The 16,199-nt window shown below is 39.6% G+C and overlaps 1 protein-coding gene across 7 annotated transcripts in view; it reads right to left on the minus strand.

Moving 5' to 3' along the window:
- The window catches only part of ttc3 (tetratricopeptide repeat domain 3), a 138,508-nt gene that overhangs the window by 11,866 nt on the left and 110,443 nt on the right, over nt 1-16,199 (minus strand). For 6 of the 7 annotated variants that reach the window (XM_063050404.1, XM_063050403.1, XM_063050402.1 and 3 more), the window contains 5 exons: nt 12,944-13,047; nt 8,663-8,756; nt 6,631-6,732; nt 4,644-5,044; nt 3,272-3,398 (listed from right to left, as the gene is read on the minus strand). In XM_063050404.1, the coding sequence (XP_062906474.1) occupies nt 3,272-3,398; nt 4,644-5,044; nt 6,631-6,732; nt 8,663-8,756; nt 12,944-13,047 (828 nt within the window). The remainder of the gene's footprint in view (nt 1-3,271; nt 3,399-4,643; nt 5,045-6,630; nt 6,733-8,662; nt 8,757-12,943; nt 13,048-16,199) is intronic. The other variant, XM_063050406.1, reaches the window with a different exon arrangement.

The raw sequence follows: 16,199 nt of genomic DNA on the forward strand, positions 1-16,199 counted from the left end.
AATTTATGTTATTACTGTTAATGAATTATTTTCTTTTTGTCCAGTTATATTTTCCTCAGCCATCTTGGTTTCAAGCTCAAATATTAAAAAAAACTTACAATATTTATCCCAAGAGGTATTAAAGCCAATTGTAGTAACTGTATTGAAATTAACAGGATATAACTCCACCAGCTAATGAGGTATAACGATTGCGTTTGCAAATAGCAAGTTTAAGCTGTAAAAACAACAATTTTCTGCTTTTCATGGCAGTAAATGAGTGGCCACTGCAGCAGATGGTAGTTAATTACTGCTGGTGGCTCCAGTCTGCACACTCAGCCTGAACCATAACACACTTTAAAAGATTACTGCAGCTATTAAAGATATTTGATTTAGATTAACCCGGGATGATTTGACTACAAATGTATGAATTTTTGTATTTGACTTTTAATCTGCCATAGTAACATAGAAAATAATTTTTTCACGCATGGTAAGTCGATTGTACACACTCTTGCATTTGTTATGTATTTGCAATAAACTTTATTATTCTCTATGTGCCCCTTAATTTTCCACATTATGTGCTCTATTCTCAAAATCTGACACCATCTTCTGTTGATCCATTCTCCTCCTGTCTTGTTAACATCGGTTGCCTTTATGCAGTTAGTAAACCCAAATTAGTTTTGAAACTAGAGCAGAAGAGCAAGTATTCGTTCCTATGCCTCAGGGATATCCATGTACAAGACATTACTGCTTCAGAATCTAGACATTTTACTATATAACCTAGCAGTGTGATTAGTAAACAAAGGTAGGAGCTGGCATCACAATTGCCCTACATCTTTACCCACTTCTCCCAGTAAAGACTTAGTTAAGCAGTTTAACTATTTTTGTGTTTCTGAAGTTAACATTGGAAGTAGTTTTAGATAAGAGGTTTAAAACCCTTGCTAAAGGCACCAATGAAGTTCCACTATGTTAAAATGACAAGATGAGTGTTCTGCCTATAAATACAGCAACTGCCAGAGATACCTCGACTATACAGTACCTCTTCCCCCTCTGCCTCTGTAAGGAAGCTATCATTTTTTTCCCTCAAATTTTCAGTCAAGATGACGTTTGCTAATCTAGGGCTTCTGAACTGTCATTGCCCTTGTCCCTGTAGCTTCCCCTCATGTGTATGTCTGATCTCAACTCTTCCTGCCCCTCTCCCAGACAGTACAGTTTCTTTGGTCCTGATCCTTTCTACTAAAATTTTCATTTTCACATGATTAAACATGTAAATTTTTCCCCTTTCCTACACCCCCTTCTGTCTTCTGTAAGAACCACTTTCCTTGGTATGTCACCAAAGCCTGAAATGGAGGCTGTAGTGCACAGGATGGAAATAAACTGCAGAGGGCCGTGGCCTCAGCTAGCTCCATTTTCAAAAGGCGGTACTTCAAGAAGGCAGCATTCATTATAAAGGATCTTCACCATTCCCCTCTTTTCAATACTACCATCAGTGAGATGTACAGGAGCCTGAAGACACCACACTCAACATTTTAGGAACAGTTTTTACCGAATAGCCAATGAACATTACTTCACTATTTCTCTTTCTCACTATTTATTTCTTAATTGTAATTTATAGTAATTTGTTATGCCTGTATTGTGCTGCTGCTACAAACCAACATATTTTGTGTCTAATGTTGGTGATAATAAACTTGATTCTCTTCATGACTCCCTAGGCTGCATATCTTTCTCCAATCACCTCTCTCTGTGTCCTGGAACTGTACCCTGCAACCTTAGGTGTAACACTGGTCCCTTCACCTCCTTTCTCACTGCCCGCCTTTAGGAGACCAAAGCAGCACTTCCAGTGTGGTTTACTGCATATGGTGCATATGATGTGGCCTCCTCCTACACCGGCGAAATTTAAATGTAGAGCAGGTGGCAGTTTTGCAGGGCACCTGTGCTCTGTCACAGCTATCTTCAGCTTCTGGTCGCAAGCCATTTTAACTCTCCTTCCCCACTCACACACCATCTGGTCTGTCCTTGGACTTCTCCATTGCTATAGAGAAGCTAAAGACGACAAACACGAATTGGAAGAACAACATTTCATATTCTGTTTGGACAGTCTGAACCAGTTCTGTGAGAATTACTAAGTATAAAATAGTTTAATATGCATTATTTACAGCTTAATGTGCCATTAAAACCTCACTCAGACTTCATGTGATAGTGCAAGGTTTTCAAATAATTAAGTAGTGGAACATGTTTATTAATAACTTAAATAATTTGCATGACCATGACTCACTCATCTTCTGCTGTAAACATGAATGAAAAGTTGAAGCCAGCTGCACAGAGAAAGAAAGCTTAGCCATCATTTTCACCATAAATTCTGGCCCAATTATCTGCATGGGTTACATCTTAGGGAGATGAGCATCCCCTTTCTTTGGTGATCATCTTTAGGTCTTAACAGGATTTTTAACCTCTGTCTGTAAAAAGGTGTAGTTTCCTGAAATACCCATTCCTAATTAAGTGCTACTGAGTGTATGTCCGTGGTCTTCTGCTTTTGTAGCCTATCCACGTCAAGGTTCGACATGTGTGTTCAGAGATGCTCTTCTGCACACCACTTGTTATTTGAGTTACTGTTGCGTTCCTGTGTCAGTTTGAACCAGTCTGGCCACTCCTATCTGGTCTCTCTCATTACGAAGGCGTTTTTGCCCACAGAACTGCCTCTCACTGGATATTTTTTTTTGTATCTTGCACCATTCTCTGTCAACTGTTGTGCCTGAGCATCCCAGGAAATCAGCAGTATCTGAGATACTCAAAACACTCTGTTTGGCACCAACAATCACTCCTTGGTTACTGTCACTTAGATCACATTTCTTCCCCACTCTGATGTTTGGTTTGAACAACAAACTGAACCTCTTGACCAGGTCTGCATGCTTCAATGCAAACATATGTTTGGCTGATTAGATATTTGCATTATCAAGCAGGTGTACATGTGTGTCTGATAAAGTGGCCACTGAGTGTACAATCTGTGAAGCAGACTGTAAGCTGAGGTGGCAATCAGCTATGGCACTGCAGATGAGTATTGCTAAAGCAGAAACAAAGTGTAGAGCAGACATCAGTTTATGGTCATTTGGGATTCTTGCACTATGGCTGATGGCAGACAGAAAGCTGAGACTTTACTTCAAGATTAGAAATACAGGCAGTTCTTCGGTTATGTAAGAGTTTTTGTTTCTGAGAACTGTGTGTAAGCTGGAACTTTCTGTAAGGCATATCAACCTTCTAGAAACTCTTCACACTTTCCCATTGATAAGACTCTCACCTTTTTTTTGTCCTGATGATCTAGGATGCGTTCTGCTACTTGGCTGATTATCTCATCAATCACTAATCCAGAAAGGGAACCTCCATTTGCACTACGAACTTCCTTAATGAAGACAGTCAGGCCAGCACTGGAAAGTACAATGCATAGCAAAATGGAAAATGATGTATGAAGCAAATTTATACAAAACTGAGACTGACACCAAGATGTATATCAAGACAGCACGAATGTTATTCCAACACCTACAGAACAGACAAGCTAATGCTACTAAGCTATGATTGGGGAAAACAGAGGTTTGAAGATCAGATCTTCAAACTTGTGGTTCAGGTTCATTTGGCAGCCATTACCTCCTGCATGCATCTGAGACCTGGACTGCCGACACCAAGCACCTTAGGTAACTGAAGATTCCACCAACGCTGTCTCCATAATATCCTCTGATCATTGGAAGAATCGCGCAGTGGTTAGCGTGTTGCTATTACAGCTCAGGGTGTCGGAGTTCGGAGTTCAATTCCAACATCATCTTTAAGAAGTTTGTACGTTCTCCCCGTGAACATGTGGATTTTCTCCGTCCCCATGAATGTATGGATTTGCTTTGGGTGCTCTGGTTTCCTCCCACAGTCCAAAAACGTATCGCTTAGTAGGTTAATTGGTCAGTGTAAACTGTCCTGTGATTAGGCTTGGATTGAAAAGATGGGTTGCTGTGCAATGTGCCTCATTGGGCTGGAAGGGCCAGTTCCACAGTGCATCTCCAAAACAAATAAATAAACAAACCAACAAAAACAAAAGTAGATTTTGGTTAATTGGGACAGCTTTTTTTTTGGGACAACTCTTAAAGAATAAAACCTTATCAAAAAATAGCTGGCAACACACATCATTTACTGTTCATCTCTAATTTCCTTTGAGATCCGGTATATGAGCTGCAAGTAATGACTCTATACATACAGCTCAGGCTGTTATCAGTCCGCTGTGAGACAGCTTTCCTAATGGAGGCAACCAGTTGCCAGATGTTTGAGAGAAACACTTGAGGCTAACTGCACTTACCCTGCCCGAATCTGTTCCCATCTAGCTCTTTCTGGGTTTATTACTACCATGTTGTCACATAGCATCTGACAAAATCGAATGTCTTACTAAACCATTTTAGAGGGAATTGCTGTCGATTTGGAATTGTGCATAATTCAGGCTGAGCCTCTACCTGATAGATTCTGATTACAATATAAGAATCTTATGGGCTTCGGTAATGAGTCTAGTTTTTTTTTATATTGTAAAATTGATTATTTAGTTTCATATGAATACCTCCAGATCGTCAAAAGCCACCACAATACCATTCTCTGTTATATATTTCTGTTAATTACATTTACCTTCCCAGTAGACTTACTGTGTATAATTAGGAAACATGGCTAAAAGGCGGGAAATTATCTTATCAAAGCTTTTCTTGGGTTGCTGAGATTTTTCATGTGTAGATTGGCTCGTAGAAGGCTGTGTTTCATGACAGCTTGCGGGTTCCGATCCTACAGGCGATTCTGATCGACTACTTGCTTGTGCCCAGGTAGACTGAGGCTCGGTCAAAGCAGCAGCAGGATGAAAATGGTTTGAGGATCTCTGGTTCTGGAAGCCGGATGGAGGCTTTGGCTTTTCTTTTGTGGCTCCTGTGACTGAAGGCAGGTGTGGAACTGGTGGACTATGTTGTTCGTTATGTAACCCAAGCATCTGGGGAGCAGCACAAGGGTAAGATGCGATAATGGCAGGATCATCAATAGTCAACTTTTCCAACATTACCTGAATTGAAAGACATATGTTTTAAAAATAGCAACAAAATGAAAATATAAAAATGTTTGTTTCTAGTAAAAGTTCATGCCAACCATGGTGTCCACCCAATTAATTCAGCCCATGTCCCTCTAAGCCTTACTTTTCTAACCAAGAGCTTCTTAAATGATAATGTTGTATCTGCCTTGACCATTTCCATAGCAGCTCATTCCATATAATCTCCAACCTTTGGAAAAAATGTTGCTCCTCAGGTCCCCTTTAAATCTTACTCCTTCACTCTGCATCTATGCCTGTTAGTTTTGGACTTCCTTACCCTGAGGAAGACTAACTATCTACCTTATCCATGTCTCTCATAATTTTAAACTTTTCTCTCAAGGTCACCCCTCATTCTCCTATATTCCAAGTAACAAAGACCTAGTCTGGCTAACCTCTCTCTATAACTCAGCCCTCTAGTCCTGGCAACAACCTCATGAATCTTTTCTGGACATGTTCCACTTTAACTGTGCATTTCTTTTACCAGGGTGACCAGAACTGTACACAGCATTCTGCGTGTGGCCCCATGTATAACTGCAACATAATGCCCTAGCTCCTATACTCAATGCCCTGAATGATGAATACCCTTTTTACCACCCTGTGTACCTGTAGCACTGCTTTCAATGAACTATGCACTTATACTTGTAGGTCCCTCAGTTCCATTATACTCCTCAGAGCCCTACCATTCAGAGTACAAGTTCAATGCTGGTTTGACTTTCCAAAATACATCATTTTCCTTCTGAATAATCTTTCTATGAATTCAATTATTTAATCATATAGTCAAGTTCACATTGAGAACTTAAGAGTAATTGATTCAAATCATCTCTAGGAATTCTTCTATTCTGCTCCTGAAACTCAAAACAGAAAATACTCAAAATATTCAGATCGTACAGCACATATGAAGAAAGAAACAAGTTAACATTTAACCATGGTCAATAATTCTCTGCAGATGCTGCCTGAGTTGCTGAGTATTCCCATTTTCCATTTTCATTTCAGACTGTCAGCATCTGTGCATGTTTTTGCCTTTAGATCCCTGAAACTCTCATCCTTGTCAATGTCACTTACAGACTTGGCTCTTCCAGTATGTTTAGTGGTCTGTTCATACTGATCCATACAAGCTTCACACTTTGAACTCTGTAACTTGTATCCAATACAAAGCCCCCTGAACGTCCATCTCTGTCCTCTGACGCCTCAGTCTCAACATACACATGCTCTTTTCAAATACCTTCAGCTTCATACTTTCCTGTTGTTAAATACTTCCTTCAGAAGTCTGAATTCCTGTTCACTGCCCATTCTGAAGAACAGCGGGCTACTGCACTGTCCCAAAACCCAACCCATAGGCTGGCTGTAGCAACTTGTATCACTTTATCCTTCAGCTAATAAGTGTACATTTGTGCTTAAAGCATTTTTCCAAGGTCCTATTTTTAAAGTAGATAGATGTTTAATTCTGTTGAAAGATAACTTTAGTACAACTGAGGTATGATTCTGAATATAGTGTCTACATGCATCAACCTGGTTTCAAAATTCTGAATGGTTTTTAGAAAGAGATTTTACTAGATACGTACACTAGAGCTTGGTGGTACTGGGAGGTTCGGTATAGTCACTGTTGCCAGGCTGTTTAACTGCATTCCAGCTTTCACCTGATTAATCTGATCTTTAAAGCGTATCTGTAAAAGATGAAATTGCTATAGTATTTTTACCAATATCAACATTCTTGATGCTTTCTGTACAACAGGAATCAATCAGACAAACTGCATTAAAAATAAAACAAAGATTTCAATCCAGAAAATATCTTCATTACTTAGGTCACTGCAGAATATTGAGGAAGAGGTGGAACTTATTCTATTGGACTAGAATTGAAAATTATTGGGTACTCCAATATGTTGGGCTAATAGATACGACAAGCAGTGTTATGTACAAATGGAAATAATCATTCAATTTCTCAGGACAGTAAACAGATTATGGCTCAGACAATGACTTACAGTGGTGCTAGAAAGTTTGTGAATCCTGTAGAATTTTCTCTTTCTGCACAAATATGACCTAAAATGTGATCAGATCTTCACACAAGTCCTAAAACTAGATAAAGAGAACCCAATTAAATAAAAAACACAAAAAACATTGTTCATTTATTTATTAAGAAAAATGATCCAATATTATATGTATTTGTTGGAAAAAGTATGTGACTGTCTGGAGAAATGCCTTCTAAAAAGCTATTTGGAGTCAGGTGTTCCTATTAATGAGATGAGATTGAAGGTGTGGGTTATAGAGGTTCCTGTCCTATAAAAAAGACACAAAGTCAGGTTACTGACAGAACTTGCTCTTCTGTTTATATGCACCATGCCTCGATCAGAACAACTTTCAGAGGATCTTAGAAGAACTGTAGGGATGCATGAAGCTGCAAAAGGCTACAAAAGCATTTCTAAAGACCTGAGTGTTCATCAGTCCACAGTAAGCGAAATTGTCTACAAATGGAGGAAACTCAGTACTGTTGCTACTCCTCCCTAGGAGTGGGCATCCTGCATAGATCACACCGAGAGCACAACGTGCAATGCTGAAGGAGATGTAAAGGAACCAAGGGTAACAGCAAAAGACCTGCAGAAATCTCTAGAACTTTCTAAAGTCTCTTTTCACGTGTCCACTATGAGAAAAACACTGAACAAGAATGGCGTTCATGGAAGGACACCATGGAAGAATCCACTTCTCCAAAAAAAAAAGATATTGCTTTACGTCTCAGGTTTGCAAAAGACCACTTGGATGTTCTACAACACTTCTGGGACAATGTTCTTTGGACAGGTGTGACAGAAATTGAACAGTTTGGCAGGAATGCACACTGCCATAGTTGGAGGGAAAAAGGCACTGCACACCAACAACAAAACCTCATTTCAACTGTGAGGTATGGTGGAAGGAGCATCATGGTTTGGGGCTGCTTTGCTGCCTCAGGGCCTGGGCAGCTTGCAACTGTTGAGGGAACAATGAATTCAAAATTGTATGAAGACATTTTGCAGGAGAATGTCAGGGTAGCAGTCTGCCACCTGAAGCTTGCTGGATAATGCAACAAGACAACGATCCAAAAGACAAGAGAAAATCAACAACAGAATGGTTTATATAAAAAAAAAGAAGAAAATTCATGTTTTGGAATGGCCGAGTGAAAGTCCTGACCTTAATTCTATAGAAATGTTGTGAAAGGACCGGAAACAAGCAGTTCATACAAGGAAACCCACCAACATCCCAGAGTTAAAGCAGTTTTTTAAGGAAGGACCTAAAATTCTTCCAAGCTGGTGAGCAGGACTGATCAACAATTACTGGAAACGTCTGGTTGAAGTTATAGCTGTACGAGGGTGTCACACCAGTTCCTGAAAGCAAAGGTTCACATACTTTTTTCCAAAAAATACATTATTGGATCAATTTTCTCAATAAATAAATGAAAAAGTATAATGTTTCTTTGTGTTATTTATTTAATTGGGTACTCTTTTATCTAGTTTTAGGACAAGTGAAGATCTGATCACATTTTCGGGCATATTTGTGCAGAAATAGAGAAAATTCTACAAGATTCACAAACTTTCTAGCACCACTATATATAATTCAAGACAAACTTACCTCAGTTTGATGTATTTGCTGTTCAGTTTCAAATAGAAAATGCTTCCAGGCAACAATGGGCGTCTGTAGTTGTGGAATAGCTGTGGCTGGTGTACTGAATAAAGGGAATATTCAGATACCATAAAGCTACTGGTGAAATTGCATTGCAACTTTATTCTTATGCAAAATTACTAAACGGTAGCATAACATACACTTTCTGGAAGAGGATTCCAATATGCCACATCATTATTTCAAAAAGTGCTTGCTGCTAATATTTAAGACTTCAGAAGAGGTGAAAATAAATTCCAGCTATCATATGTTTCCCTCAAAACTGGAAAACTTCAACAAAATCATTTAATTTTCTAACCTTAATTCTAACTAATTTAACTCTTGGATTCCAAGTATCATTCTGATATTTTGATCCTATCCAGGATACCTCAGATTTTTCTCAAATGCAGCCTTTCTGGGGCTTTGCAGCTAAACTTCTAAACCCTTGGATTCCAGCATTTTCAACAGGACAGCATTCCATTGCCTCATTGGTTACTTTCTGTTCCTGCTCTTGACATTTAATAATCCAGATATATTACCTCATATAAGCTGCTTGGACCTCTACTGCTATTATATTTTCACCATTTCTGTTCAATTTTTAAAAAGTGCATGACCTTGTTTGTTTTTAACTGAATCTGTCTTCCTGAGATTTGGCTATTCATTTTTATCAATTTTACTGAAAAACATGAGAAGGCAAATTCACACAAGTAGTGTTGACCAACTATCTTAGTTGTTTAGGAATACAGTGGATTGTGGTTAATTGGGCCAATATTTAATCAGGGCTTATTTCAACAACTCTTAAAGAATAAAAACTAGTTGAGAAAATAGTCAATATTCCTTTCATTTATTTGGGACACTATGCTGCTTAATTGGGACAGGAGACCATTGCCGAATAGTTTCTAACTAGGGTTAGTAGTGTGCACTTGTTGTGACGGCTAGACACTACACTGTGCTTAAAGCGAAGTTTTAAAATCACGTCAGTTGGGTGTGATGGTATTTAGAAAGCAGTGGTTTTTGTCACTGATAAGTGGTGAAAAATAAGCATGTAGACAATTCAGAAACCATTTGGCTCACTGTGGTTTCAAGTATTCAGGCTTGGAGATGCCAGAAATGGTTGGGAATGAAAATGAAATGATTTCACCACTTTAATAAGTTACAAACTACGAAGATTTGAAGGGTTTGATAATCATCTTGAATGTTACAATGAAAATGCAGATTTGAAAGCATTGTATGAAGGCAGTCCATTATCTGTACTGATTTGTTCATTTACAGTCAATCAAAAAACATGAAACATACAATGGATGAATTCCTCTGTGGATAAGTATTAGAAACTACAAAGCTTTATAGTACTGTACTAGTATTGGTATTGTTCTAATTTGTTCTGTATTTCACTTAATTTGTTACTCAGTTAAATGGTAGTTTGCTTTTTTTATATATACCTTTTTAACTACTCCCATGAAAGTTCAGCTAGCCGCTTAATTGGACCAAAATGTACTGGTCCTGATGTGTTCCAATTAGCTGGAATCCACTGTCATTAGTCTTGCTACTCATCAGATCTTGCCAATCTGATTAACCTCTGTCAAAAACTTGAGTTCAATTCCATAGCTTCAGCCATGACGTTTAAGAGAAACAAGTGTCATAGAACACTACAGCACATAAACAGGTCCTTTGGCCAATCCAGTCCAGGCTGAACTATTATTCTACCTAGTACCATTGAACTGCACCCGGACCATAGCCCTCCATACCCCTCCCATTCATGTACCTATCCAATTTTTTCTTAAATGTTGAAATTGAACCTGCATCCATCACTTTCGCGAGCAGCTCATTCTATGCCCTCACCACCCTCCGAGTGAAGTTTCCTCTCATGTTCCCCTTAAACTTTTCACCTTTCACCCTCAATGCATGACCTCTAGTTTTAGTCTCACTCAACTTCAGTGGAAAAAGCCTGCTTGCATTTACCTTATCTATACCCTCATAATTGTGTATACCTTCAACAAATCTCTCCTCAATCTTCTACGTTCTAGAGAATAAAGTGCTAACCTACTCAACCTCTCCCTATAACTCAGGTCCTCAAGTCCCAGCAACATCCTTGTAAATTTTCTCTGCACTCTCTCAATCTTATAGACATCTTTTCTGTAGGTAGGACTAGAACTGCACAGTACTCCAAATTAGGTCTCGCTAACGTCTTATACAACTTCACAATAGCATCTCAACTTCTGTATTCAATACTTTAATTTATGAAGGACAATGTGTTAAAAGTGTTCTTTATGACCTTATCAGCCTGTGATGTCACTTTCAAGGAATTATGAACCTGTATTCTCTGAACCCTCTGGTCTGCTGCTCACTGTGCTCCCAATCTGTTCTCCCAAACTGCAAAACCTCACACTTGTCAGCATTCAATTTCATCCATCATTCATTCTTCAGCCCAGTTTTCCAGCTGCCCCAGATCCCTCTGCAAGCAATGATAGCCTTCCTCGCTTTTCACCACAATCCCAATCTTGCTATTATCTGTAAAATTGCTGATCCAATTTACCACATTATCATCCAGATCATTGGTATAGATGACAAGCAACAACAGACCCAGCACATCCCTGTGGCACACAACCGGTCAAAGGCCTTCAGAAAGACAAACTTTTACCAACCAACTTCTTACAATATTTATTCATAATTTTAACTACGTCTTAAAGTGCACTTGTGCTCATTAGGAAAGACTTAATGATGTTTACAAAATGAAAATATTTCAGGTATTTGTTCATTCAGTTTTTAATTACACATTCTAATAATTTCTTGGCAACATTTACTATGCTCCCCAATTTTTCATAAGCATTAGTGACTTGCACAGAATTTGAAATCTAATGGAACTTTGGAAAATAATGCTTTGTATATTAGTAGTGCTCTCATTCACTTCCTATACAATCCTGATTTGGAAATTAACTTTCTGGGTGATTAGTGATTATTTAGTGCAATTATTTACTTCATCAGTTTCCTCTGGATGATCTTCTTCCTCTATGGTTAGTACTAATATAGATTCGAAATGTCTGAGATTTGTTTTTAAGAACCCCCACTGCTCCTGGCCACCCTAAAAAAGTTAAAAATAGTCAGCATTGTTTTGTTTTATATACCATTAATATTTCATTTCATATTTATTTATTTTAAATTCTCAGAATTAGAATCAGGTTTATTATCACTGGCATATGTCGTGAAATTTGTTAACTTGGCAGCAGTAATACAATGCATGATAATATAGAAAAAAAGTAAATCAATTACATTAAGCATATAGGCATCCGTTAGTCTCATAAGACCATGGATTTGCACCTTGGAAGGTTTCCAGGGCGCAGGCCTGGGAAAGGTTGTATGGAAGACCCGCAGTTGCCCATGCTGCAAGCCTCCCCTCTCCACGCCACCGATGTTGTCCAAGGGAAGGGCACTAGGGCCAATACAGCTTGGTACTGGTGTCGTTGCAGAGCTCAAAGACACAACACGCTGCCTCAGCTGAGGCTCGAACTAACGACCTTCAGATCACTAGACTGATGTCTTAACCACTTGGCCACGCGCCAACACATTAAGCATATATGTATATAGTAAATAGTTAAAAATAGTGCAAAATCAAAAATAATAAAAAATGTGAGGTAGTATTCAATGTCCATTTACAGATCAGGTGGCAGAGACGAAGAAGCTGTTTCTGAATTGGTGAGTGTGTGCCTTCAGGCTTTCTGTACCTCCCTTGTTTTGGTAACAATGAGAAGAGGGTATGTCCTGGGTGATGGGGGACCTTAATAATGGACATCGCCTCTCTGAGGCACCACTCCTTGAAGATGTCTTGGATACTGTGGGGACTAGAACCCATGAACTGATTAATTTTACAACTTTCTGTAGCTTTCGATCCTGTGCAGTAGCTGCCCCATACAAAACAGTAATGCAGTCTGTCAGCCTGCTCTCCACAGTACATCTGTAGAAGCTTTCAAGACTTTTAGGTGACAAACCAAATCTCCTCAAACTCCAAAAGAAATACAGCCGCTGTCTTGCCTTCTTTATAGCTGCATCGATATGTTGGGACCAGAATAGATCCTCAGAGATCTTGATACCCAGGAAATTGAAACTGCTCACTCGCTCCACTTCTGATCCCTCTATGAAGATTGGTTTGTGTTCCCACATCAATTCTTATCAGTAGTTCATTTTATTTTGTTATCCCCTCCCATCTGTAAATATCTATGAATTTGCCTTTCTGAAGGTCTTTAGTTTTCTGAGACTCACCTGGCATTCAATGCTTTCAATTTTTCCAAAGTACGTCTTGTATCTTCAGCTGCTCTGTAATGAGAAAATAACTGTGCTTTCTGCTGGCCTTCTAGTACAGCCACCTGGGCAAAGAGGACAAAACAATATAGAGAAAAATTTTAAACCATAAAGATTTTAATTTCCCAGAAAAAAATCCAATATTCATAAAGCCTAACACCTCAATCCTCAAAACAACAGATGTGACCATATTATTTTCTTAAATGTGTGACGAGAATACACATAAAATTAAGATGTTTGCTGGCCTGGGTTAGCATCAGTGACATCAGCAAGTGGTCTGCCACCTGCCCTCAGGGGAAGGAGAGATAAGGAACAATGGAGCAGCGTCTGGAGATGTGTAATGAAGGGACGGGAGAGAGAGCTGTCTGGAGCGGCTCTCCCTTTGAACCCTGAACTGTTTGAAGTGGTGGACAGGCGATGCCCCAGCAGGGGGATAAAAAGGGACAGGTTCGCTAAGGCAGCACACACGCCACCCGAGGTAACGAGAACCTGGAAGCGGTGCGCCTCTCACGAGTCGGTGGGAAGTACCAGACAACGGCCAGGGTGGAAAGGTACGATCAGCGGGAACCCGGTGTGTGTCCGCCCTTGCCTGGGTGCCGGGTTCACTGCAGAGGATCGACCGCATCTGGAGGAGGGGTCACAGTCGGTGACCTCAGGTGACATCACCAAGGACCTGCCCAAAAGTTGCTTGTGAGCCATATCGCCGGTCTGTGAGTGAAGCCGTGTCTGAATGATCAGTTGTTCCTGTGCTCTCTCTCTCTCCCCCCCACGTTGTCCATCGCCATGGCAACGATTACTGCGAACTGAACTACTAAACTGGACTGAACTTTGAGTCACTTTGAAATTTGGTCATTTACCCCTAGACAACGATAGAGCTTGATTGATGCTGTTATCTTAATTCTGTGCACATGTGTGTTTATCATCGCTGAACTGTTGCATTTATTATCCTTTCGATTACTGTGTTGCTTGTTTCTTTAATAAAACTTTCTTAGTTCTAGTACTCCAGACTCCAACTGGGTGATCCATTTCTGCTGGTTTGGCAACCCAGTTACGGGGTACGTAACAAATGTTACCTATAGGTTCTCTGAACTGATTCCACAACCAATGGGCTCACTTTCATGGTCTCTACAACTCATATTCTCAGTATTTTTTTTATTTATTAGCACAGTTCATCTCCTTTTGCACATTGGTTGTTTGCCAATCTTTGTGTGTAGTTTTTCACTGTTCTCTTGTTCTACTGTGAATACCTGCAAGAAAATAAATCTCAAGGTATGTATATGGTGGCATATACATACTTTGATAATAAATTGACTTTGAACTTTGAAAGTTCTTCTGATAATTTTGTGTGAATGATATTGTGCTGTACTCTAAGGTTGTGGAGAAGAAGCCTCAGAACCATGTTTGAACTGCATTTTCCACTAACTTAACAGACAAACCCAACATGGTATGGTGCTGAGGGAAAGGGATAAAGGGCCAATTCAATTACTGATCTTATGTAAGACTTTCTATATTATTGTTAAATAAAGAGATGTGGACATAGTTCTGCAGCTGGTAAAGCTCCTGCCTCACGGTTACAGGCACTTTGATGGATCTTGCACATTCTCCCAGAGGCTGAATCCTCCGGATACCCCAGTTTCCTCCTACATCTCAAAATTCTGTGGGTTGGAAGGTTAATTGGCTACTATTAATTTCCCATATAGATGAGCTGTAGAATCTAGAAGAATGGGAGGGTGGGGAGAAATAGATGGGCAAGGGTAGAATTAATGTAAAATTGATGCTTTGTGATCTATACAGACTCAGTAAGTTGAAAAATCCATCTTTGAGCTACATCTTTCTATGACCAAGACTATCCCCAGTTCTAAGGTACGTCCAACTTCTCTTTCAAGGCTTAAAACTTTGTTTTATTTGAGATACAGCACATTAACAGGCCCTTCCAGCTCAATGAGCCACCCAATTAAACCCATGTGACCAATTAACCTACTAACCTATACGTTCTTGTCTACTGTGGATGAAAGATGATGTGAACACTAGATTTAAATCCATTAGGCCCAGAAGCAGCAGCTATTTAAGTACTTCTCTGCTTTCATCTGACTTGCCTCCCTCTGTGTCAATAAGCTGCTGGAATTCACAGAACAGATTGCATATTAATAATCATCTTTTGCAATTCCCACCGGCTCTTTAACAGGATCCCACCAACAACTTCTCCTCACACCTTTCAGCAAATGATGTGTCTGTGCCTTTGTGACAGCCTGACTCACTCTACTGTTCCCACCAACAACTCCCCATCTTACATGCACTTTACATGCAACCACAGGAGGTGTAATACCTGTTCTTTTACTTCTTCCTCTCTCAAATGATCCAAACTATCATTTCAGGTGAAGTAGCAATTCACTTGCACTTCTTGCAATCTACTGTACTGCATTCAACATTCACAATATGGTCTCATCCACAAAGGAAAAACCAAATGCAGATTGGAAGACTGTTTTGTAGAGCATCTTCGTTCAGTCTGCAAAGATGACCTTGTACTTCTGTTGCTTTCACTTTAATTCTCCATCTCACACTCACTCTGATCTGTCTTGTGTCCCACTGCATTGATATAGCAAGGCTTGAAGAATAGCAGCTTCTCTTCTACATTGTCATTCATCTGCGATAATAGTTCAGTTTCTCCCTCTTCATTAGAACAGACTGATCTGTAAGAATATCCCACAGTTTTTCTCATGCACAATTCTTTGATTGTATTATCACCCTCTCTCTGACTGTCCCAATTAACCAGAAGATATCACAATTTATCCCTCATTACAATGATGGCCCAGGATTGTCCCTTTATCCTTTAGATCTCTTCTTCTAGTCTTCTCTGCAATTTAAAACCAATTAGTTTTTCTCTCTTACTTTTGATGAAGGATCCTTAACCTAAAATGCTAGCTTTCTTCCTCATTACAGAGATGCTTCCTGGCCTTCTGATTATTTCATAGGAACATAGAAAACCTACAGCACAATACAGGCCCTTCGGCCCACAAAGTATGCAGAACATGTCCCTACCTTAGAAATTACCAGGCTTACCCATAGCCCTCCATTTTCCTAAGCTCCATGTACCTGTCCAAAGGTCTCTTACAGGACCCTATTGTATCCGCCTCCACCACCACTGCCGGCAGCCCATTCCATGCACTCACCGCTCTGAGTAAAAAACCTACCCCTGACATCTCCTCTGTACCTCCTC

The sequence above is a fragment of the Mobula hypostoma genome, chromosome 6 (assembly GCF_963921235.1).
Source record: "Mobula hypostoma chromosome 6, sMobHyp1.1, whole genome shotgun sequence".
NCBI lineage: Eukaryota > Metazoa > Chordata > Chondrichthyes > Myliobatiformes > Myliobatidae > Mobula > Mobula hypostoma.